The 26,606-nt window shown below is 35.6% G+C and overlaps 1 protein-coding gene across 1 annotated transcript in view; it reads left to right on the top strand.

Annotated features, from left to right (window-relative positions):
• The window catches only part of TRPA1 (transient receptor potential cation channel subfamily A member 1), a 32,009-nt gene extending 11,963 nt beyond the window's left edge, over window positions 1-20,046 (top strand). Inside the window, exons 9-27 of the mRNA XM_009086008.4 lie at window positions 1,821-1,920; window positions 2,924-3,024; window positions 4,290-4,459; window positions 4,547-4,711; window positions 5,338-5,452; window positions 6,695-6,861; window positions 7,703-7,796; window positions 8,735-8,794; window positions 9,710-9,808; window positions 10,590-10,660; window positions 11,083-11,230; window positions 11,834-11,923; window positions 12,159-12,328; window positions 14,420-14,549; window positions 14,677-14,859; window positions 15,785-15,853; window positions 16,496-16,606; window positions 17,064-17,161; window positions 18,977-20,046. Coding sequence (XP_009084256.2) covers window positions 1,821-1,920; window positions 2,924-3,024; window positions 4,290-4,459; window positions 4,547-4,711; window positions 5,338-5,452; window positions 6,695-6,861; window positions 7,703-7,796; window positions 8,735-8,794; window positions 9,710-9,808; window positions 10,590-10,660; window positions 11,083-11,230; window positions 11,834-11,923; window positions 12,159-12,328; window positions 14,420-14,549; window positions 14,677-14,859; window positions 15,785-15,853; window positions 16,496-16,606; window positions 17,064-17,161; window positions 18,977-19,208 — 2,373 coding nt within the window. The 3' untranslated portion in view covers window positions 19,209-20,046. The remainder of the gene's footprint in view (window positions 1-1,820; window positions 1,921-2,923; window positions 3,025-4,289; window positions 4,460-4,546; window positions 4,712-5,337; window positions 5,453-6,694; window positions 6,862-7,702; window positions 7,797-8,734; window positions 8,795-9,709; window positions 9,809-10,589; window positions 10,661-11,082; window positions 11,231-11,833; window positions 11,924-12,158; window positions 12,329-14,419; window positions 14,550-14,676; window positions 14,860-15,784; window positions 15,854-16,495; window positions 16,607-17,063; window positions 17,162-18,976) is intronic.
• The last annotated feature ends 6,560 nt before the right edge of the window (window positions 20,047-26,606 follow it).

Genomic DNA, 26,606 nt, shown 5'->3' with positions numbered 1-26,606 from the left:
GTTCTGCCTCTGCTGTGGTGTACATGAGGGTGAAAAAGAAAAGGTGCAGCGAGGTTACTGCCTGAAAGGAATAGCAAATTCCAGTTCATAAAGGTTTTCCAGTTTTAGTAAAGAAAAACATCTATTTATTTTACACATTAAATATTCACATTTTGCTCAAAATAAATAAGCAGTAATTTTACATATTTTCTTCCTGTTTTTTGGGCTTTATCCCCCTTTTTCTTCTTTCATCTTTTCTAAAATGAAAATAAAAGATTAAATAGGTATAAATAATAATTGATTTTTACAAAACTGGCATGTCTGTTTTTATATAATATCTGTTTAATTAATTTATGCATTTGGGGCAACAGAAATGGAAAATTAAATGAAATTCAGAAACTATTTCACAGTCTCTTAATTCAGCTGTATCATACATGAGGTAAATACATGTGGCAATAAATGTTACTTCTTACTGTGATAAGTATTTATGAATGCTGCAAAATTCATTTTACTGAAACGTGAACAATTATGTTAGGTAGTGGGAAGGTGAATAAATATTACATAAAGGACCTAGAAATTGCTGCCCTCTATTCACTGAAATAAATGAGACACTTGGATAAAAAAGGTCTGCTTCTTAATAAAAAAAAAATTTAAGATGTTGTCTGACCTTGTAGAAAGGTAAATGGGGAAATGGTCTTGCATATATTACTTCCAAATATTTAATGAACATACATTAAAAGCTCCCTGTTTTCTGTGGTAATCATTGCACATTTATTATGTGCTTCGTATTACCACGTTACAGGTGTTACCATCCTGGAAAGTAAATATTACTCAGGATTGTGATTAATTCTCTGTCAAATTAAGACTGGACCCAAAGATGATTCAAGTTAATGGAAAAACTGCCATCGATTTTTTTTTCAATCGTCTTTGGATATTATCTGAAATAAAATAGATTTTTTTTTTTGTGTACTTTGTTCAGCTCATCGAGTTTGACTTGCAACTCGGTATCTAGAAAAAATGATATCTAAACTGCCATAAAATATCCATACATCTCATTGGTTCATTTATGTGTATCTTCCTGCTCCCTTAGTGGGATTTTTTAGATAAATATGTTTATGCTTATAGTAATATTTTGCTGATATGACCATAGTGATACTGTGACTATAGTGACCATACTGCCACGGCAATATGTGTCAGTGCAAAAGTAGACAACACAGAATAAAATAAGCCTTGTTGATACAGCTGTTTTGGCATCAAAATGGACTTGGTTCAAATCACTTATGCTGAAGAATAGAAAACTAATATAGATTGAGCTATACAGATTGAACTCTACTAATTTCTGGGTGCATTATTTCTTGAATTGTGTTCATACAGTGTAGAGGTTTAGAAAGATCTTTTCCTGGTAATTGTTTGATAGGTAAGACTACATCATTGCAAGGGCTGCCATTTTTACATTTTTCCAAAGCATCAATCCTGGTATTTTCAAGTTAGAATTTTCAATTTGGAATTTTCTATTGAGAATACATGGAAAGGTTCTCTGACAAAAGATCAAAAGCTGTAAGTTCAGTATACCTAGAAGTAGGCCACTATTATTTTGGCATCTGAATTTTTATATATAGATGACTGGACTGTGGCTGATGGTTAGAAAACCTGGTAGTTTTATGGAGAGATGTAATGTGTTTATTTATTTATTTATTCATTTATGTAACGTGAAATTACTTATCTGGACCATCTGGAACTACTAAGAATGACTGTATTTCTGCTATGCTTATAAAGGGCAGCACCATTTTAAAGTCTCATTCATTCATTATTCACCATAAACTTGAAATTCTTTTTCTCAGGGGGCTAATATTGATAGTGTTGACATAGAAGGTCGATCCCCGCTTCTGCTGGCCACTTCCTGTGCATCATGGAAAATTGTGAATTTACTGCTTTCAAAAGGTAAAAAGAAATACATGCACACACATACAAATATAAATAAATAAATAAATAAATAAATAAATAAATAAATAAATATATATATATATATATATATACATACACACATATAAATATATATATATACTTCTTTTCTGCATCCAGCTTCCCTCTCAATTTGAATTCCCTTCTTCAGCATCCAGCCCAGGAGCAGCTGAGCTGAACAGCTGCACACAGCTGGTATCCCCTGAGATAAAGGAAGAATTGGTGTGATGATTTCACCCCTGTCACTACAGCGTGAACAGGCTGTAGACCAGGCTGTGTGTGCCATGTGTCACACTTCTCAAGGTGGAGGAGGCACTGGCACTCCATCCCTGCACTCCTCAGCAGCTCACAAAAAGAACAGCAGAATAAATACACCCCTTTAACAGAGCTGTGTTTCATACCAGCAATCTTTAAATGGTAAAGCCCACCATTTAATCCTTACCTGTGGTTTTATAAAATCACAGTCACCTTGAAAATGTTTGAGCTATATCTCTTTCATTTGCTGCATTTTGGGGCAACTTAATGACTATTACTCTATTTCCTCTTGTTAATAGTGTAACTGATTTCCTTTAAAAGCCTTACAGTCAGTTTTGAAACTGCAAAAAGGTTACAGCTTTAAAGATTCGAAGAGGTGACTATCTGCATCTTTAAATTTCCCCTTGATCTGTGGGTGATCAGCATCTTGGAATGTAAAGGCCCCATATAAAACTTAGTGCTGCTTAGATGAACTACAAAATGCATGCACACAAGAAAATGCTGAAAGCTGAGTTTCATTAGGGGTGATTTTTTTGGGGGAAACAAAATTATATGTTTGAAGGTTGACTTGAAAGAATATTTTATAGATTTATAAGAATTATTTTATAAAATTTTATAGATTGATAAACATTTGTTCAGCATTTGTTCCTTTGTCTTAAACATCATTATGTAGTGCCAAGAACCAGCAGTTTTGAAGTTGCTGGTATTTCTTTCCATATTTATTTAGGAGCAAATGTGTCATTAAAAGATCATCTTGGTCGGAATTTCTTGCATTTGACCGTGTTGCAGCCTGGAGGATTACAGCATCTGAATGAGAAATATCTGCAGGTACAGTAAGCTTCAGTTTATGTCTTCCTGTTACTTTTTCTAGGAAAATGTAAAGAAAAAAGCAACTACCATTTTATTTTAGTATGTTTGTAAAGTGTTTCGGTAATTGTTCAATAGTTCAGTGTCACAAAAAAATGGTTTGAAGAGGTACATATCACATATCTCTCATGAAAACCTTTCAAAGCCAATAATACAGTTTTCTTATTGCCAGGCAAAGGAATAACATAATCCCATAAATTATTTTGCTGTTGGGGGATTGAATAGCTCAAGAGGTAGGCAATAAAATATAGAACTTTTCACTTCTGTTTTCCCAGCTTGCATGCAGTAAAGCCAGGAGACATGCTCATAATCACTCAAGATCTAGAACTTCATAAATAGTTTGCAGCATATTCTGCCAGAGATTTCTGTGGACTGGACCATAATGAAGTCTTGGATTTAGTTTTTAAAAATATTTTGAACATTAATTTGTATTTGGCTATGTTGAAATGAAGGACTCATATTGGTAGACCCCAAGCTTGCCTGAAAAAATTAAGTTTGCTGGGCTCCAGAAATAGCCTTTTAAATGTGAATCAAATATAACTCATCTTACAATGTGTGATGAAATCTGTGAACACCTTTGAGTGTAATTCAGGATGGATTCAACCTCCCTTTTCAGCAGATGTAGTGAATCAGTTTTAAAGCAGTGATGATAAGCCTCAGCATTGACTTTCTGATTATTGCTCATAATAATAATTCAGAGAAGTAAGTGGATAGGATGGTGGGAGGAGTTTTTTAATTGCTTTAAGGAAGTTTGTAGTATAGTGTCAGACAAGGAAAATGGGGAAATTAAGATGAAAAAGGGAAACAGGGGAAATAAATTAACACTGTAAAACAGTGAACTGCTGGGCTTTGATAGTCAGAGGTTTTGAGACCATAAGACTGCCTTTAGGTTTGGTACAAGCCTTCTGCTGCCAGCAGTGAGCATTGCATTGGAATGGCAGCAAAGAAGAATTTCCTTTCTTGTGCTGTGGATGGGTTGCAGTGAGGATGTAGGATGGTAAACTCCTGTGCTCTTTGACAAGTAGTTGTTTGAAAAAATGGTGACCCACAAATCAGCAGATAAAAATGGTGCTTTTTGTTCCTAAATTTTATTTTAAGTTCATTATTTTTAGATACTGCTTTAGAGTATTAATGCTGTTGTTGCAAACTATTAGAAACTATGGAGCAGAAGAGATAGACGTGTAATTCTGTGCTTTTGTTTTTTGATATCTCTTGGGGGATAACAGATGGAACATATTAAAAATCTTGTAGTGGATGAAGATAATGAAGGATGCACTCCATTGCATTATGCTTGCAGACAAGGTGTGGCCCTCTCTGTCAATAATTTACTCAGCCTCAATGTTTCCATCTACTCTAAGAGCAGGGACAAGAAGTCACCATTACACTTTGCTGCCAGGTTAGTAGCACAGCCCAGCCATGGAATCCATGCCTTGGCTTTCATCCCTGTACCTCTGACATGAATTTCTGTGTGCATCTTGCAAAGCTATGGGCGCATCAATACTTGTCAGCGACTTATCAGAGACATGAAAGACACAAGACTTTTGAATGAAGGTGATAAGAAGGGAATGACTCCCCTTCACTTGGCAGCCCAGAATGGTCATGAGAAGGTAGTTCAGTTTCTTCTGAAGAGAGGGGCTCTCTTCCTCTGGTAAGTATACAGATTTTCATTCATTAAGCCAAAAAAAAGTTTTATCTTCATCTGCTGGGAAGTTAATGAAATATAAATATAAATACAAATACAGTATATTAAAATAATTATTATATTAATATATACAAATATAAACATACAGTATAAGAGCATGGTTATAAAATACATGTAAAACAGAGAATAGCTAGCTGTAAAACCAAGACTTCTAATGCTAGGGGAACTTAGGTTTCTCTAAATCCAACTGAGAGAAGATTATTGAATTTTTTCATGAGAAAAAAAAATTGGTTTGGAAATATTATAATAATTTCAGCTTCATTCACAGGCTTGAGAAGGGTTTTTTAGTTCACAGGCATTCTGCCTTGCACTGTAAGCTCTGCCTTTAGGTCAAAGATCCTCAGACCTCAGAAACAGTTGAAAAGAGAGAGATCTAACTACTTTTACTGAGATGGACCTTCTGAATGGTGCATTGATCATCACATAATATTTGACAGAATGTATGGACATCTCTGCAGCAGTCATGCCAAAGAAAAGAGGTCTGAGTCAAAGAAGCAGGCATTTACATTCACTTTAAATTTATAAAAAGCTCTTTTATTTACAATTTCTAATTTTATACCATTGCATGGAAGTGATTATAAAGGCTGGACAGCCCTGCACCATGCTGCCTTCGGAGGATACACTCGCACCATGCAGATAATTTTGGATACTAATGTGAAGTGTACTGACAGAGTGGATGAAGAAGGGGTATGTGTTAACATTATTTGTTCCTTGTCTACTGTTCTGGATGAAATGTCAGGGCTGGGCTATTAGTAGTTTTCCACTGTGCATTACATGTGTAATATTTTATTTTCTGTGTCAGAGTCAGTGATAAAAGATTTCTTGGATAAATATATGATAGCTAAAATTTTTACCCAATTCTTTTAAGTGGGAGATAAAAAAGATTCAAATATTCTAATAGAAAACATGAAACACTGAATGTATTAGACATGTTCCTCTTGCCTCCTATACAATGCAAGAATATTTTAGCAATGTAGTACAAACACTGGTAATGCAAATTTAAAGAACTTACCCAGATGTGAAAAAATCTGGTCTCAACTATAGCTCATTAACATGTTGTTTGAAATCCACTGCACACTGATGTCCAACAAAAACAGCGCATGTCTTGCTCTGGAGTTTGGACAAATGTGTGTTAGGTAAAGACAGAACCCCTTTCAAGGATTGAAGGCCTCTTGAAGACCAGTCCCATCAGAAAAATAGGACAATCATTTTAAAGAACTATTTAATTCCCAACACAGAAGCTGCTGATAATTTCTCTGAGAACTGGTGTTGGAAACATTTAAAGTACTAGATTATAAACAAATCTTGACTATAAATTTATAAGAAGCCTTAATTTCAATTCATGAGAAGTCCTTCAATCAGAAGGCTTGAGAAGTCCATCAATCAGAAAAATTGATGTGCATTCAGAAGACTCTCAAATGTCAGTTTTAGTGTATCTTGATTCCTAAACCACTGATTCCTTTACTTTTACACCAAAACACCAAGGAAAAACCAAATGAAAACACCAAAGAAAAAAATAAATATTCCAGTTACAAAATTGCACCCTCAGATTTTCTTGCAGATTTTTTTGTATGAGCATATCTGGATATAATTGAATGCTTCTCTTCTTGATTATCAAATGCAGGTGTTCTGTGTCAACATTTTTACCTTTTTGTTACTTGCAGTTCATTAATTACAAAACTAAAATATATTAATGAATTGGCTTCTCTTACCTATAGCGAGTTTCCTCTTCAGATTTTGCCCTAGTGTGGCTGTAGACATAAAGAACATGTCTGTAATCTCTGTCAGGATCTGACAATATCCTAATATTTTGTGTTGCTAGTGAAAGCATTCGAGACTTGCAGCTGAGAAAAGCATGTGGCTTTTCAATGTGGGAAAGCACTGAAATGTACTTTTATTAAATTGCTCGTGTACTGCTTGTCTGCACAGAACACAGCTTTGCACTTGGCTGCACGAGAAGGACATGCAAAAGCAGTGAGGTTACTTCTTGACTATGGTGCAAAAATTCTGTTCAACAAAGCAGTAGCTTCTTTTTTCCATGAAGCAATACACAATAGGAGGAAAGATGTGGTGTCTGTTGTCATTTTGCACAAAAGGTAAAGTATAGAGGAAATGCTTCTTGAATTTGTTTGCCCATGTGTTTTTGGTTTGGTTTTCTTAAATGAGATTAAGTTCTGAAAATCTGTCGTGTAATAAGTAAAACTGAGTACTTATTTTAAAATTCCAGAGGTTATGTTCTGTTCTAATGAGCACAAATGAAAAATGGCATAATTGTAATGGACATCAGACATATGGCAAGCTGTTTTTCATATTACACTGAGTATTTGGATTCTGTGTGTAAAAATCATGTGGAAGCCATCAGAAATAATTTTGACCTTTCACATAATGCTTTAATGCCTATAAAATTTTAATCAAAATGTGAATACAACTGAAATAATTCAAGAGATTTAATTTGAAATCATGCTTTTAAATGTTGCAAGTATTTAAAAAAGTAGCGTTTCAACTGCAGTTTAGAATATTTTAGATTAAGGCATAGTGAAGCCCCACTTTTGGAATAAAGCAATGCACCTAATGATGACATCTTTTGGTAAGAGTTACAGGAATACTGACAGGATTTTACTGTATTTATTATTATTTGCATAATTTTGTAACAAAAGATTCCAAAATTCGTTCCAGTTTCATATTTTTTTTAGCATAGTTGAAGCATTTCTCTTTAATTGATAACAGAATTTAACATGAATCATTCTTACAGAAGTGTCCAGAGCATTACTCAGCTACTCCCCAAACAGCTTTGTTTCCATTTAATAGTGCATAAAATTAGCACATTATACATTATGCTTTTCAATATTTTAAATGAAACTCAAATAATCTAAAAGTAGTTAATTTAAAGCAGATTTAATTAATTCATTTTCCATTATCTGAAATAATTTTTTGTAGATGGGAAGAAGCTGTTGTGACTTTCTCTCACTCTTCCAGTGCCAATAAGTGTCCTTTGTTGGAAATGGTTGAGTATCTTCCTGATTCATTTAAAGTAAGTTTTCTGCACATGTTTAAGAAATGACTTTACAAAATAACCTTTGTTGTGTTACATTCTTTTTTCTGTTTGCTGTGCTCTCTAATATGTATTATTATAAAAATAGAAATAAGTTCACAAAATTATTTAATAGTATTTTAGTAATAGTCTCAGTTTGTCCAGTTTAAGTTCTTCAGTGTTAGAAAAGTTCCTAGCTTCCTGAGATCAATGGAGTTATAAAAGTAACATAAAAATTATGTATAAATGTAATGAGAGTCATAAGTGAATTGGGTTCAAAATAATCTGAAATATTTTCACTCTCTTAGCTAACTGCTAAATGACATGACAGAAATGTTTTTTAAATTAAAATAGCAAATGGTACAAATGTACATAACTGAAGGGATATTGGGGACAGGCAAAGGTGATACAGAGACTCCATCATCGGAAGGCATGAAAAGGCACTTTATTATTAGAAATCTGTAGTTCTTACAGAAACAATGGTGGACCTAAGACCTGATTGGCTTTTAGGAATCTTCTCTCACACTATTGGTGAACTATAAGCAGCACACTCTGGAGAACTATATCTATAAACAGAAAGAGAGATAATAGTTGTTTGAATTCTTTCCTCTAAGTTTCCCACAGCTTCTAAAATCTTGGGAGAACTATGTCTCTCTCTGTCCAGAGGATATGTAATTACTACATATGTATTCATAAACTGTTCACACTTCATACTGGTAAACTGGCATATAGCCTTGTAAACTGCATTTATTTCTAACTCTTACATGAAAACTCTAGAATTTTATTTCTTCAAAACATACATCATAAAAACTGATTGAGTTCTAGCTTCTGTTAGCTGATCGTTGTATTTGATGGCCATTTTCTGCTGGTCTGAACATATTCTTTCTGTTGAACATTGCCTATTTTACCTTAATTCACTTTTCTGTTCCTCTGCAAAGCTGGTGTTGGACAACTGCATAATTGAGTCTTCAGAGGAAAAGACAAGTCGAGACTTCTATGTGAGTAGATGAAAAAGTCTGGGAAAGTACAAAACACATTTACTTTAATGTACATATATATATAAGGTAGTGTTGTAGATGAATCTCAGATCTTAACACAGAACACAGGAGACAGATCTTGTTTTATCCTTTGGACTGTAAATTGTTTGAAGTTCAGTTTCTGTAGTTTTCATGCTTACATATTTTAATAAGTGTGACATTAAACTTCTACAATCCATAAACTGTATCTTTGCTGTGTTAATTTTTGCAATCAACTGGGTATCAGAGGTTATGGGTATTTCAAAATACCAGTGAGAGAAGACATATAATAGCTATTTATATTTAAAGTATGCTTATAATAAGTAGTGAAATTGTCATCAATAATTTAGAGTTCAACATGTTTCTTTCTTTTGTAAATACTTGTCCAAAATCTTAAGCAGTAGATAGCTTTTAATGCTAGGGAGACATGAATGTTCTCCAGTTATGTTACCTTTGAAACCATATTGAAAACCACCTTATCAATGGTTATATTGGATTGTGTCCACATCATTAACAGAAAACTTGCAAATTTTTTGCTATTGTGCATTTTCTTTATATTGTATTATCAAAGCCATATAACTTTTAAAGATAAGCTTGTCTCTAAAGTTGGCATTAAAAAAAGTCACGGTCATAAAAATGGCTTTTCTTAATCATAACATTTTAGCAAGAAATGTGCACTTTTTATTTTAAAATTCAAAATGGCTGTTCATTTAAACACCTTGCAGTCACAGATGTGTATCTTGATGGCATGTGTTCAGCTAACAATGAATATACATCTTGATTCTGACTACCTTGACACAATATGCTCTCTGAAAGACAGACTTTTTTGTATTAAGAACATCATCTAAGACTGAGATAATCATTTGCATTATATTTAACTTCTGGTGTATTATATAGATTGAATACAACTTCAGATATCTTCAGTGTCCCTTGACACTTAACAAGAAAATAAAGGATGGTGAAGATATTTTCTATGAACCACTTACTACTTTAAATGTAAGTTTTACTCTGACATCATTGCCTGCTGTCTTGGTTTAGATAAAATGAAGAGGCTTGACTTTTTCATCATAATATTTCTTCTCCAAAGCCCATAACTTTGTATATTGAAAGTATATTGAAATGAAGTTCTAAGTAAAATTTCTTTTAGGTTTAGATAAAGCTATGAATGCTCAAGATCTTGTGCTGTATGTGCAGGTAGTACATCTAGAAAGCCCCACTCCAGTCATTGTAGTGACCATGCACTGGAATATAAGGCACTGAAAAACCTGACAAGCTGATTTGTTTCATATGGTAATTGCAAAATATTTATAATGCCTGAAAGACATTTGCTAGTTTTTTGCATTGTCAATCTGTTCTCTCATTCTTTGTCAGAAAATGTCTATATAACAAACTTTCTGGCTTAATATGTTTACTTTTTGGGATTCCTGTTGGCAATTAGTTGTTATACTGTCTAATAATAACTAAATAAATAATTTTTTCATTAAATGGAAAACTTGGTCTCACAGGTATAGTTGAAAATAGTCTGTATAATTTTTGAAGCTTGAAATAGACTAACAGAGCCCCAGCACAGAACCTGAATGCCTTAGCAGGCAGAGAGGGCAAGATAGTGATGGGTTTGGGCCAGAGTGCTTAATCAAAAAAACTTTGCAATATCCTGAATATATTTTACTTTTCATTAGGCTAATAATCAGGTAAAAAAGATGGTCTAGCCAGTTTTGTAAGCACTTTGCTTGCCTAGATAAATGAAGTTTGACCCTTCTGTATTTGTGTTTTGCAGGCCATGGTGCGCCACAATCGCATGGAGCTTCTCAGTCATCCTGTGTGTAAAGAATATTTGCTTATGAAATGGTTGGTCTATTTTAGTGGATATAAAATATAATACTGCATGTCAAGCTAAAGACTATTTTGACTGAAAATTGTTTATTAAAATGTGCATGTTCATAGAGTTGACTGAGCAAATGTCTTTTCCATAAAGTACAACTAAGTATTTAGTAAAGATTTTTTTTATATTTACAACAAAGGCAGCTACTATCTTTGTTTCCTCTTTGTTATAAAATATATAATAAGGTTGCCAAGTAAAAGTGAAAGGAACATTATTTCAGAGTGGCAAATACACTTTAGTCCACAGAAGTGATGAACACATTCATCACAAAGGGACATTTTAAGAAATGTTTATTTCCTCACCTTGAAGACGTTATCGACTGTTAAATTTGAATGCATGCTCTTCTAAATTTGAAAAGTGTTGTAACTTTAATATTTCCACTTTCAAGGATGGCCTATGGGTTTCGAGCACATTTAATGAATTTAGGCATATATTCTCTTGGTCTCATCCCACTGACTCTTCTGGTCACTCACATACAACCAGGAAGACCTTTAAATGGAACAGAGCTCTATGAAGCAAGACCATTAGAATACGAGGTACTTTTATTAGTAGTTACAATCTTTTCAAGATTTTTACAGCAAAAAGGTATGATTACTTAAATAATGGCTAGATTAATTTATCATCTAGCAACTCTATGGAATAAAATTGAAGTATATATTTCTAAACATTCAGCAGCAACCTCTGAATGTTAGATAATTTTCAGTTTAGATAATTTTCAGTTCTCATTTCTTATTTTTTTCTGAGAAATTTATATTTGGAACAGGGTTACTTCAGTTTTTTCCCTGAAGTGAATAATAGTTGTTTAATATTGAAGAAAAAAGATTCACATGAGAGAAAAAGCATAAAACTGAAACAGGAACTCAGAAAGGATATGCTAGTAGAAATATGAAATAAAATAAACTCAAGGGATATCAAAGGTTTATGAAGATATCCTGATATATGAAAAAATCATGAGAATCACATATACAGCCCAACCCAGAATATGGATTTCACAATAAATATTAATTAAACAGAATATAGATAATATTAAGTATATGATACAGATAGAAGGCATTATAATGTATATATAATAGGTAGAGATCAAATGAACATTCCTTTAATCATTTCTAATTTCTTTTGTGCTCTGATTTTTGTTTCAGGACTCATACTTCACAAGGGTGTGTATGTGTTTAGTTTTAATTATGAGTTTACTGGGCATCTGCAAAGAAATATTTCAGCTGATTCAGCAGGTTAGTGCAGAGAGAAATAACATTAATTAGACTGTGTACTTGCATGGCAGTTTGTATGATATTGGAATTAATCTGTTTTTTTCCTGATTAGAAGTCAAATGTCAATTCATAATTTTTAATTTATATGTATAATGATTAAAACTGATTTTAAATAGTAAATATACATAGTGCATTGAACTCAATGTTTTAATGATGGATGACTTGTAAATATTAACCTTTCTCTCTTTAATCCTAGAAATTGAAATATTTGTTGGATTACTCCAATCTACTGGACTGGACCATTTATACTACAAGCATAATTTTTGTGTCTTCTTTATTTATTAATACACCAGCTCATTTGCAGTGGGAATGTGGAGCAATTGCTGTGTACTTGTCTTGGATGAACTTCTTGCTTTATCTTCAAAGGTAAAAAATTTTTACAGGCTTTACAATAAAATATTTTAATATTTTCAGATATTTTACATATCCTAAATTGTGACTGATCAAGTCTGAGAGTCCCATTTTGTATTTTTTTCAAACTATACAAGTTTCCAGATTAGGATCATAGGAATTTTTTATCTCTGATGAGCTGTAATGTCATTTTCAGTGTTTTTCATGTAGAGCATTACAACATATATTATAGCAACTACAGAAATAACAATATTTAATGTTCATTAAGTACAGACGTGCTGAATTTTATCTTTTTTTAAATCATCTTTCATTATACTGTAAAGACTTTGATTGTAAAAGAACCCAGAAGGATATGAATTATGAATGGCATAAAGAAGTCAGGTTTTATGAGTAATACCTGGAGGAAGGTAAATTCCTTTATCATTTCCCATATTAATTGGCATGTCTGACTTTATGCCATAGTGTCCTGTAAAAGAATTCCAGTTGATGGAATTGTAAGTTTCTTCAGCTGACATCATGTCTGTTTATTGCCCTCAATTATCTTAAATCTTGTCACTGGAGACAGTAGTGTCCAAGAGTTATGAACTGCAGGAGAGCTGGGTGGAGGAAAAAAATAGTGCGAGTGTAGAGCTTAAGACTAATAAATTAAACACATTGGTGTCTGAGCAGGACTGCATGTGGTGACACTGCATAATGTTCTTCCAATTCTCATTGCATATATGCACTAATCACCCCCATGAAGTCTTGCAGACAGACAAACACAACATTTGCTGGTTAATTTCAGGGTTGTTTTACTGTAGTAGGGATGTTTAAGGACACAGTTTGTAAACAGAGTTAATGTCAAAGAGAGAACCTTGATGACCTTTATGGTCTTGCCTCTGCTTCAGACCTTGTCCCCACTCCTTCCACCCCCTGTCTGATCTCAGGTGATCAGTGAATGGGTGTGTCCTGTCTGCTCTGGGCAAAATGGGAGTTGAACCTCAACAGGAAAAAGTAAGCAGATGATTACACAACCTTTCTTCTGCTGTTGGTTAAAATGCCTTCCTGGCCTGACTGCAGTAGAACTCTACACGTGATTTTTCTAACGCATTCAGGTTCTTTTCCCAAAGCAACCTGTGATTCCATTGACTTCAGCTGAATTTTGCCTAATAAATGCCTAATAAGTAAGAGAAGATTGAGTTTGCTTTATTTACAGTTTGACCTTTTCAGTCCTGCACATAATGTTTCAGAGTGAAAGATATCCACAGGGATTTTCACTGTTGCTACTGTGATCTTAAAAAAATCTCTTGGTCCCTGGATTTGAGAGAGGACATAAATTTACAAGTTCAGGTTTGGAAGAAAAAGTAATTAAATCTGCTTTATGGTAATTCCTGTTTTGATATTTAGTTTTTGTGTCAACCAAGAATAGGAGAGGCTTGCCAACAACAGATTGTTGTTGGAAACACAGGTGTCTTAAAATTGTACTGTTCTCCTTCTCTTCCTGAGCAGTGTGTTACTTTTTGGTTTTTTTTCCATTCTTTGTATCACACTAAACTAGATTATGTCATTTGTTTCACATCTTGTAAAAAAGTGAAATCTTTTAAATCTGGTGTGTGGTTGCTATGTGGATTATGGTGCCAGTTGTCCTTTGTTCTGGTTGCTACTTTGCTTTGAGAAGCAGGAAAACTTGGATAGTTTGCTAATGTTTTTATTCTGAATGCAGCAGCGGTACAATACTGTACTGCCTATGCCTATGGAGGGAATAAATGTTATCCATGAAAAATACTATCTTGAAAATTGTTCTTGTGCATTAAAGTATAAGATTATGCAGTTTAGAGTTGCTGTGTGTAGGATCACTTGCACTCTTTTGGATGTGAAAATATAATAGGTTTGTTACCATCACAGAATCTCTCAGAGAGGCAGTGTCTCTTTCCACAGAAGAAAATCAGATTTACTTACTGCCTTACAGAAATAACTGAAAGGGACTCAAACCTTCAGTATTTTATGGTTTAGGGGTAGACTTGGCCGTGCTAGATTAATGGTTGGAGTTGACTATCTTGGAAGTCTTTTCCAAACTAAGTGATTCTATGACTGATTCTATATCTTTTTTATTCACTTATTGCCCAGATTTGAGAACTATGGAATCTATGTTGTGATGTTCTGGGAAATTTTGAGGACTTTGATTCGGATTGCTGTGGTTTTCTTTTTCCTGATACTGGCCTTTGGGCTGAGTTTCTTTGTCCTTTTGGGTTCACAGGTTAGTTCAATACTCTAGTTAAGATTTTATCATTAAAAATATTATTTTTGACTAATGCATCTCAAGACTTTATTTACAAATTCCATCAGCTGGGTTTTTTCTTTATTTTGATGTTTTATTTTTGCAGCAAACCTACAGCACACCTCTGCTTTCTGTAATGAAGACATTTGCAATGATGCTGGGAGACATTAATTACCATGATGCATTCCTGGATCCTTTACTAAGCAATGAATTGCCATATCCATTCCTGAGTTACACAGTTCTCATTATATTTACCTTGCTTATTCCAATCCTTCTTATGAACTTGCTAGTAAGTATTAGCTCTTTATTAATACACAAAAGTGTTAAACATAAGTATGTATAGAGAGTTCTTGTGTATAGAATTACTTCAGTAATTAGACAGACACTCATTATTTAACAGGTATTTTCAGTAACAGATTAAAATATTCCCATTCTCTGCACTTATTTTCCATCCAGTGTAGTGTTCTGAGTATTTTCCTACGCCTCACTCCTGCAGGAGTATTTTGTATATGTTTAGGTAATAACTGTGATGGAATTTGAATTGGAGCTGCAATGTATTATTCTGGGGTCTTGATAAGGAAAATTGAGGAACAATGATTTTTGATCAATCCCTTGTTGTATCATAACCTAACACTAATTTAAATTTAAAAAATTAAGCCCAAAAAGCCCAAACTCAAATCTTCACTGCAGACAAAACAGCAATCAGAAGTAATGACAGAACAAATTAACAAACCTGACCTGAAAGTTAAGAATCAGAAAACACAACAATGGTGAATAGGGGGGGAAAATATGTAGTATATTTTCAGCCATGTTCCATTGAATATAATTTTTATTTAGGAAATCACATTTTCACTTGAGCTGAGCAATAAAAGTCAAACATCTCATTTTTTTAAACTTGATTAATGCAGCCATGATCCTATAATCAAGAGATCAACCAGTTTATTAACATTACAGTAGCAATGAAGAATGCAAAAGAAGGGATGTTATTCTTGGCAAAAGTAGCATTTCAGTGCCTTACCAACAGACTGCTGTCAGTAAAAGCACTCTCTACATTTATTGATGCATATTTTCCAAATATATAAAAAAAGTTTCCAAATTCAAGTGAAAATTAATTTAACTCTCTAGAATATTTTTTTATTTAAGTGTGAATGAGAAATACAGTTGAAATCACAGACTGTGAAAAAATAGATAATGAGCTATTTTTTTTCTTCTAGATTGGTTTGGCTGTTGGTGATATTGCTGAAGTACAAAAATATGCTGCACTCAAAAGGATTGCAATGCAGGTGAGTAACAGACCATGAAAGCATCAAGTGGTGGAAGTACATATCATTGCTAGAACACCTTTTAGATAATTAGTTGATTTGTCATCCCATTCCCAACTATCTTAGGACACCTGTAAAGCAGATTTGGCAAATTTGAAATAAGATGCCAATAAGATAAGGCATCTTATTCTGAATCTCATTTGCCCTCATATGAGTCATTGCTGAGGAAGTGTACAAGCAAATGCATTTTTAAGGAATTTTTCAAACATCAGTTCAAGCAATTCTGAGTTTTTCCAAAGCCAGATCTCAGAATCAGTCACTGCAAAGCCTGTAATTGCAGTTTACTTTTAGTAGAGAACCTATGCAGTGGAAAGAAGGTACACAAAAATCAAAAGGGTACTAAATTCATTCTGCTGTACTAAATTCTCATTAGTGAAAATAGTGCACATCTATGTGGAGAAATTAATTCTGCTAAGATACTCAGTCCTGCTTATGGCAATGTAGTTTTAGTGTCTGGGCTGGACTATTCAGATGTTATACCACTGCTTGCAGTGTGGGGTAGTACTAGTGCATTGAATATAATGGCATGATGGTTATTTTCACATATAATGTGTGTTTATCTTATGACAACATATCTCACTCTAAATGCAAAACCACATTTAGGTTAATCTCCACACCAACTTGGAGAAGAAGCTGCCATTTTGGTTCTTAAGTCGGGTGGACCAGGAGTCAATCACTGTGTATCCCAACAGGCCGAGATACTGTGGATTTATGGTAAGATGGTTCAATAGAAGAATTATTACCAAAAAGGGATATGATGGACTTTGTACACACATTCCTAAGGACATTGTGTTATTAACTGACATCAAGGGAATTGTGATTAGACCTTGACTAAGGTCAGTGAACATGATAAATCAGTTTGAGTGCAGCTGTATTCAGATAAAATTAGTATTTGAGTACTCAGTGCACTGTAATTTTATTAAGTAAGAAAAACTACAAAAGATGTTCAGATAAAAAATAGAATTACTCCCTTTTGGCTTTTCTTCTTTTATTTGAGCTGTTGTTGATAGAATGAATTTTCTTATAAAACAAATGTTTTATTATGTAAGCAAATAACATCATAACAGAACATATTTACAATCTTAACACTGTGTGAAGACTTACAGTTCACGTATTTAATCTGTTGTCAGACTATAGGATCTGTTTAAGTTTGGTTCCATGTTTTGTTTAGAGCGTGTTCCAGTATTGCTTTGGGTGTGAGGACTCTACCACATATGCACAGAGCCCTGATACAACACTAGAACTGGAAGTTCTGAAGCAGAAATACAGGTATTTTTGTGATATTTTACAGTTTTAAAAATAAGTAGAACCAATATTACAAATATACTTATATTTTTAAAGGTATTTTGAAGCTCCATACTGTATCTAAAAAGTAAAATTCCGTGTCCCCAGCCAAAACCAGCTCAGCTTGTTGCTCATTAAAGTAATCTGAAGTAATGGGGAAGATGGATTTTCATTTTAGAGAGCTGCAAATGAAGGTTTTCAAGGGTTATTCAGAACTCCCAAGTGACGTAATTCCAGTTGGTTTGCAAGTATACACAATCTTTTACTGACTTTCCACTGGGTAAATCAGATTCAGATTGTTTCCCCAAAAATTGATTGGTGTTGATTCTCTCTTGAAAAAAGCATGTTTTCCAAAGCCTTGGAAGGAATTTTTTGTACTTTCTTGATTTACTTGTAATACCAACATATCCATAGGAATGGTTTTAAAAAAAGCTTACTATGAATATACAACTAGAAAAATATGTTCTCACTCAGTCACACTTTTCCCTGCACTTGTTTTCTCTACATTTTTTTCCTTTCCCTTTTTTCTTTTTTTAATCTACCAAATTTTTGTCTGCCTGCACAGATTCAGACTGAGTATTTTTTTTTTTTTTTGCATGACAGACTCATCAAGAGTTGAAGCATGGTGAGACTACACCCTACAGATATAGGCAAATCATGGACTTTAGCAAGTCTTTCTTCAAATACAGACTACATCATTATAATATAAAACAGCATAAAACAGACTCTTCCTTGGTTGGGATTTTTTTTTTCCTACAGAGAAGGAAAAAACTATAATTTTATCAAATTATTTGTAATAGAATAACTTGTGACCATATCATTATGGAAAGTCATTTTTACTACTCTGAAAATATTGACCAAAAACTCCTACTACGTTGCCAATGTGTTTTTATCAGAGGTCAAAACAGAGTTCAGTTACTGCTGGAGCTAGTGTCAGTGCTGGGTGTATGTATTTTTGCATTTTGGTTTGGGGCAGGGTTTTCTTTCACTTTGCATTTTAATTCTTGTGATTTTCACATATGTTAAGATGTATTACCATTTCTTGGTTAAAAAAAAAAAAAAACACAAAATGAAAAACCTAACTACATCTAAAGCCCCTCAACTGTTCTTCACAAAGAACCTTTTCAGTCACACCAGATTTCTTCTTGTAATTTTGTGAGTCTAGACATTCAGAAAAGTAGATTTTCAAATGCCTCTTTGGTAGTTTTATAAAGAGAGTTTCTAGTCACATTTTCCATTTGTTTCCCTTTTTCCTTAAAGATAACAGATATTGTGTTCTGTATGTGTGATGCTAACTTAGTTTAACTACTTAATTGCATCAATTGCCCTTTGGATAGCACTTTGAAAAAGATCAGTTGAGTGCCTCATCAGTATTTCTCATATGATGTAAAAATCGTTGTGAATTTCACTAACTGTTTTTAGTTTCTTTATTGCCATTGCAACTGGCCTTTTTCTTGCCAGACAAGGAAATAGGTTAATAGGAAAAACTTTTGATAGAGCAGTCAACAACTTTATTTTAAGAGTGAAGTTGCTTCTATCTTAACTATATATTAAGTTACTTCTCACAAGAATCACAGATTTGTTCTTTAATCCTATTTCCTGTTACATGGAGAAGTACTGAAGCTTAAACAATAGAATGTACTCTAAATAATAGTCTTTGTTAGCATAAGGTTTTAGTCAAGTACCGTCAGAAGGGTGAAGTACTTTCAATTTTTGCATCTGTAATTTTAATGACTTAAATGTCCTTTGAAATGAACTGACAAAGCCTGATGTGTATTTATCTGTTTGTTTGCTTTTTAGGCTCAAAGATATATCAACATTGTTGGAAAAGCAACATGACCTCATTAAACTGATTATCCAAAAAATGGAGATAGTATCAGAGGCTGAGGATGAAGACAGCAATGATTTATTTCAGCACAAGTTTAGGAAAAGGCAGTTAGAGCACAAGAATAGTAAATGGGATACCGTGTTAAAAGCTGTTAAAACAAATGTGCCTAACCCAAGCGCAGAAAAGAGCAATGGCTTCTTCTAGGCTGGGCTATGATATCATGTTGCATTATCACTTTGTTCTACTTTAGGATCACTTCTGTGATTGTCTTTGCATAATGTTAATGTGATACATCATGTACTCAAGTATAAAAAAAGGCCAGATCCAAAACCAGGATGCAGGTGCTCAAAACAGTATTTAGAGAGACTGGAGATGTCTACATCCAAAACTGTGATCCTAAAAGTGACTGGCTAATCAGGAAAGTGCCTAACTCAACAGAGGCCAGCCTTGCTGTCCTGCCTTCTGTCTCGATCTGTTCCTGGGTTTGGCCCTAGTACACTTAGGTCTGTATGTAATTACATTATTTTCTGTTACAAATATTTTTAGAATTTCTAAATTTTTAGAAATTAGGTTCTAGTCATTTATTATTCAGATGTTTGGAGAGAGCCAATGGGCTTTGTGTCGCTTAAGGAAGAACTACAAAACTAATCTGACAGAGTGCATTGGGAGTTTTGCTGAGTAGGGACTGCAGGATCAGGCCTGAAAGGTAGGAGATGAAGAATCACGAAGTTGTAAGGGAAGAACTACTTTTTTTTCTAGATAAGTGGAAGCAGCTCACAGTGGGATCATTTGTTCTAGCATGCACGTAGCAATGATAGAATGACATGTTTAATATTAGTCATTTACAACTTGCTGTCTTTATACTGCTCGTGATTTTGGCCTTCCTGATAACCTAAAACTGATCTTGCTACTTTTATCTGCACTTTGGTTTTATTATTCATTTACTGAATATTCAGTGCATTATGTAATATATGGTAATATATTTAATTGAGTCAACATTAATTAAGATATGTTTAAGTACCTGAATATATTTGTTTCAAAACCAGTGCTAATAAACTAATTATGAATATGCATGGTGGTAAGGCTCTGTGATCTACTTTTGAATTCAGACATTTTCTTTAAGAACTTAGTATACACTAATTCTTCTCATAAAAACCAATTATGATTCCTGTTTATTTTAAAAATATTCAGTAGGAGGCAATTCACACTGTACAGAACTTGTCCAGTCTTCAGAAAACACTGGAAGATGCACCGTAAATTAATGTGACTTGTGCCTCAAAATTGCCACAGATGTTCAGTAGGCAAAATTCTTTCTCACCCAACTGCTCTATCCCAGCTTTGAGACTTTAAATCCTTGCCAGGTAAAACAGAGAAAGGAGGAGGCTGCTGGAGGAGCAGCTCTGCTCCAGGGCAAGCCTGGTGTGACACAGTGAAACAGGAAGAGAAAATGTCAGCAGAGTCAGAGCAGAAAAAGTAAAAATATAGCTATAGTCTCTGAAATTGTTGTGGCTCCTAAAGTCAGATCTATTCCTATGAATAAACTGTTCAGGTTTTCTGCACTGCTGTGCATCTGCAGCTCCCTCTGTCCGTAAAAAGAATAGCCTGGTTCTCAGGATAGGGCCAAACTTGAAAAATGTAATAATAGTAATTTTAAATTCCTGGCAGTCTGTGTCATTAACACTAGATGGCAGTGAGTGATAGCATTTTTTAGTAAGTAAATGGGACCTAAATGCAGTGTTTTGGGTGAAGAACAGTAGTATGGTTACAGCAGGAACAGAGCAGTCAGCACTCATAGTTTTAAAGTCTAAGCCTTTCAAGCCTATTTAAATGGAACTCTTTATATAGAGCTGCCTCTCAGCTTTTCTGAGTGTTCACAATTTGAGAAAAGTTTTCCTTTCCAATTTTATATAACAAGACAGAAATAAGTTATTTTATAATTAGCAAATATTACAACGTTGAATTAATAACTTAGCTTTCTATGGAAAGCATCAGACTAATATTATTTAATTGTCATGTGATAGAAGTATCCAATAGAGCCTAAGTACAAGAGATGTAGAGTTTAAGGAAAAGTACAAGTACAACTGGAATATTATTCATTATTAAAAATTTTTGTAGATTGAGCTGAAGATACTGGGCCATTTGAGCAATCTCTAGAAGCAGTCCTGTTGGAATCATTATAGTTGGAAAAGACCTCTAAGTAAGGTAAAGACCATTGAGTACAACCATTAACTTAACACTGAACTATGCCTCTAAGCACCATATCTACATGTTTTTTAACTCTTCCACGGACAGTGATTTCATTTTCCTGGACAGCTTGTAATGCTTGACCACCTTTTCAGTGAAGGAATTTTTCCTAATATCCAATGTAAACCTCAGCTTGTTCAGCTTGAGCCAATTCCTCTTGCCCAATCACTTGCTGCATGGGAAAAGAGAGCAACCTCCACCTGTCTCGAAGTGCTACAGTGTGAATTTTTGAATTCACACTTAGGCATTGCTATTCAATGGAAGTGTATCCTCTGGGTGTGACTATAGAATCTGCAAACTGTGATGGGTGTGTAACTGTATTCAATACTCACCCACTTCCCTTCAGTCTGTATGGAAGTAACACTTTTTCAATTGGTGTACTGGCAGTTCTGTAGGCACTCATAGTCACCATTTGTCTTGTTCAGGACTGTACATCAAATATTGCTGATTGTGAGGGTAAATATTCCGTTTCATTTCCTGCTGCTCATCAGTGCTGTCACTGTTTTCTCCTCAAGATGAATGGCAGCATGGTTCAGGCACCATCTCCTCCCACCAAAACCAGATCATTCCCCTAAGCTCCTGTTGAGTACACTGATTTGTACCTCATCTGTGTGACACACAGGAGGGTCACAATTTGGGACAAGAAGTGACATTTCTGTGTGAGTTGGTGGTCTGAAACAAGATGGCAATCCTTTGCTGAAAGCAAAGATCCGGTTGCCTGCCCTTCTAGCATCAGACTCTTGCTGATAAGGATGGACTAGCAAAATACTTTGCCTGCTTAAATTAAAATTAGCTAGAGCAATAAAATACATCCTTAGCAGAAAATCTGAAGTGCCCAGATTTGAGTGGATTAGAGTGACACTCTTTTCAGTATATAGGAAATAACTTGCTTCAAGCTAGTGTGCATATTGGTGTTCTCCGTGATATGCTGCTGGAACAAAGACAAAGCCACTCTACAAGTTTCCATCATTTTCTGACTCACTTTTTTTTTTTCAAAGAAATGGCCTTGCATTCTCTTTGCTCTGTTGTCTAAAACCATTTTGTTTCAACACACTGAAAACATGGTGTTGGGAAACTTTTTGCAACAAAATGCTGTCTGAAAAATTGTGTTGTAGAGGATTGGTGGGAGAGAACATCCCCACTCCCCCAAATCAGCCAGGAATGATTTCAAACCCTTGGGGGCTATACCTACTAAGAAGAAGAGAAATCTGTGTGAACAAAGAGGTGGTCCTTCTCACTGGTTAGATTTTTTTGCTTTGCAAGATGAAATGCCCTTTAGCAGAGCATGTAGCAAGAGAAAGAAAAGACGAGAAAATATCCTTAATCTGTAGAGGAGGACCCAAGAGAGGAAACCAGAGGCAGATTTTCCCTTAGGTTAATGTCCTTTTACCCTGCCCTGTAGGTGTAAGGAATCACCTAGGCTACTACATGGTGTGCATCAGTTGTAACCTGTTTTACAGACTGGCTTTACCTTGTCTCTCTGACAAGGGGTCTCACTGTGGGCAGGAACTAGGCTCAATAATGAGCAGACAAAGTATAGGAGTGTAGCAAACCTCACCCTGGAATTGCAGTCAGCAGAAGAGTTTTTTGAGCTTTCTCTTTTAAATGACTGAGAAAATACAAAGAATGACACAAGAGCTGAGAAAATCTCTGATACCAAAAGTAAGAGCACTGCTTTAAAGGCAGCATTTTCTGAGCAGTAAAAAGATACTGGTTGGTGCCTGAGTGTAAATCTATACTGATACAGGCACTGCAAGAGATTTGTGTGAGCCAGGACATGGGTTGGTCCATGAACAGGCCACTCAAGCACATCTAAACCTTTTAGGTAAAGATATTTGCATGAAGATATTTGCATAGAAATGCACCAAGACAGGTTCACAGTAATCACAAGAGAAGATGCTTCAGATGCTTGAATCCATCAGTGTTGTAGAGATTACCTCTATCCCAGCTGAAACCAGGACACTCAGGACACACTGACAAGATCTCAGCAATGGTAAGATTTGGTTTAGAAGTCAAGACAGGAAGTAATGGAAGTGATGAGAAGTAATGCCTTTTATGTTGCTTCATAACTGGGAATCACAGCTTAAAAAGCAGAGCAAAGTTTAAAGCTATTCATTTCAGAAGTTGTTAGTACTGTTGTTAGTATTTGTTTATCCAGAGATGTTACTGCAGTCTAAAAACTGACCAGCAGCAGGAAGCAGGACTGTGAAAAAGACAAGGTTCAAACAGACCAGTAACTTGGAGTAAAAACAAAAGGAAAAGGAACTGGGACTAACATTGACATTAGTGTGATCACAGTCAAAAGGACAGAAAGCCCCAAGGCCCATCTGAGTGCAGCAGTGCTGCTCACAGCATTGTCAAATTCAGCTGCATTCAGCCACATGGGATCAAGGACAGGGAGAGTTAAGAACATTTAAACTTTTAAAAGCAGAAAGTGTGCTTCTCAACTCAGTCCAGATGCTAATCCCTGAAGCTGGCAATGTCCATGGGAACGATTCAGCAAGGCAGCATGGAAGTGATGCTGTGCGAGACAGCTATAATGCACCTCAGAGTGGCTTCTCATCTCCTCAGCTGACTCACTTCCTGCAGATTCAGATTTTAACTTTTCTTGGCAGGTCTGCCTAGTTTGTGAGATAATTACAGTTGTGTTAAAAGGCTGGAAGTCATCTTGGTTCAATGCTGCCACTGGCAGTGTGACTCCCACCCCAGGTAGAGCAGCCCATGGAGTTGTGTGGAACAGGCTGAAGTCTGGCACTCCAAGGAGCACCTGAGAGAGACATCTCCCCTGGCTGGATTTTAGTTGTGGTGGTGCCAACATGCAACCAAAGGAAAGGTGACAGCTTGGATCTCAGATGGCTCTAGTGAGTCTGTAAGGTGCTCTGAATGTGCTTACCTCATTTAGTTTTGAGGAGATGTAGGATTAGTGTTTCAAATCTGTGTCTGGTCTAAGTCTGGTCCCTGACTATTTCTGCCTGAAAAATCTGAAATCTGGCTGATAGCCTTGTGAAATGTTTTGTGGACAAGTTTCACACACAAAGGAAAAGTTAAGGAGTCTGCATCATTTCAGCCTTTAACCTTAACCCAAAAAACTTCGATACTTAATGGAGCTGGACTGATTTAATTTTATTTTATTTAGATTTTATTCCCTTGCTAGTTAAAGTCTTTTTTGAGTATGTAAAAAAACCCCAAAAAAACTCAGTTATTTCATGTTTCTTCATAAATTTATAAAACTAGCCAAAAGATTTCTCTATTCTCTTCATTCCTTCATCTGACTCAAATAAATTATGTTTTGCTTTGAAAAGTTCTCTAATATTTTGTAACATAAGCAAATGAGTACCGGGGATAAAAAAAGTACACCCTACAATTATGTCAGATAAAGCAGAGCCAGATGAGCACAGTCAGAATTCTGAGTGCACATTTGCCCTCCCACCCACAAGTGGAAGGATTGAGGGCCAAAAGTGAGGCTGATACAACCACAAAAAACATTTGGACTAGTGAAAGAAAGTGTTTCCTGCATAAACTTCTTACAGGAATGCAAGGCAGAAATACACATTTCTAAACTCTGTAAAAGGAGCTTAGGAAGCAAAGGTGGCTGCTGAAATCCACTTCTGCTGCCCCCAAGACACAACATCCGCTGTGGCCTGAAGCTGGGAAGTCTCCCATGACCTGGGAGATTATCCTAATTGTGCTTCACAGCAGCTGAGGTGGATCTGTGATGCCTCCTTTGCCTGAGATCAGTTGTGTGGTAGCTGTTGTCACACAGAGAGGTCACACACAGGTGGCACAGAGGATGCCATGTCTGAGTCCCTCTTCCTGGCCATGGCAGGCCCTGGGATGCACAATCTCCCTTTCTCCAGGAAGCATAAGCACATGAACATGCACTGTTAAAACAGCTGTTTCCTAATTGTGAAATCTATAGGTATGAACAGAGAGACTAAGAAAAACCAGTGTGGAATGGTGAGTGTCAGATGAGGAGGAGGAGGAGGAGCTGCAAATAAAAAGCATATCTGACCCAACCAGGGGAGGCAGGGAATTATAGCAGGTCTTAAAGGAGGGGAGAAAATGTGTAGACATGTGTTGACACTGGCTCAGAGGTCACCTGGGACCTCTGGGTTTGGGACAGCAAAGTCATCAGTGTTATTAAAGGTTCTTAAATTTCACTGCTGAAAGAAAAGGCAAGGCATGCTGGGGGAATTAAGGATGGAGCCAAGAGTCCACAAGGGCTGTGAGTCACAAGGGAGGCTTTTCTGTTTTCCAGAAGAGATAAAAAGCATCCTCCACTTATCTGAATAACAACAACAATGCACCAATTATTCCTGAGGAACTCATAAAACATGTATTAATGGCTCTAGAGTGAAACAATGGAATCCTAGCTCCAGCATGCATATATTCTGATGGAAAAGACTGCCTGCTAATGTCTAAAATCCTAACTTACAAAATAGCCTTTAAATAAAGAGTGAATAATCAGTAAAGAGCTTACTGTTGCATCTTGAAACAAAGCAGTAATACATATCTAGACCTGTGGACTTTTTCCTCCTAGTCTTTAAGAAAAGTAAAAACCTCTAATAAAAGAGGCTGAAGAAAATAAAAATGAACATCACAGAATCACAGGATGGCTGGTGTAGGAAGGTGCCTCTGGAGATCATCCAGCCCTACCCCCCTGCTAAAATAGGTTTGCCTGGAGCAGGCTGCATGCAATCTCATCCAGACAGCTTTTGAATATCTCCAGAGAAGGAGACCCCACAAACTCTGGATAGTCTGTTCCAGTGCTCTGTCACCCTCAGAAGAACAAAGGTTTTCCTCCCACTGAGACAGAACTTCCTACATTTTAGTTGGGGCCTGCTGCCCCTTGTCCTGGTCCTGGGCATCACAGAAGAGTCTGGCCATTAAGATAAATATTTGTATGCAGAGATAAGATCCCCTCTCGGTCTTCTTTCTCCAGGCTAAACAGGATCAGCTCCCTCAGCCTGTCTTCATGAGAGGGATATTCCAGCCCCCAATCATCTTTGTAACTCTCTGCTAAACCTGCTCTGGTAATTCCTTGTCTTTCTTGTACTGGGGAGCCCAGAGCTGGACACAGTACCCCAGCTGCAGCCTGAATACCACACCAATGTGATGGGAATTGAGCCCTCACCCAGCACAGGCAACCTGCTCTGAGCCCTGTTCCGTGCCTTCCAGGTCCATCTGTTCACCTGTAAGCCAACAGAGTGGAATATGCAGTTGCTCTGCTGCTCTACTCAGTTGAGACCTTTAGGATAGTTTACTTCAGATACCCCATTTTTATTTGTAAGAGGTGGTTTTTGCAGCGACTTTACTGCCACATTTACCCTTCACATTGCCTAGGAATTTAGGAAATGC

The sequence above is a fragment of the Serinus canaria genome, chromosome 2 (assembly GCF_022539315.1).
Source record: "Serinus canaria isolate serCan28SL12 chromosome 2, serCan2020, whole genome shotgun sequence".
Lineage (NCBI taxonomy): Eukaryota > Metazoa > Chordata > Aves > Passeriformes > Fringillidae > Serinus > Serinus canaria.
The sequence above is the reverse complement of the archived record's forward strand: the minus strand, read 5'-3'. Positions and strand labels throughout refer to the sequence as shown.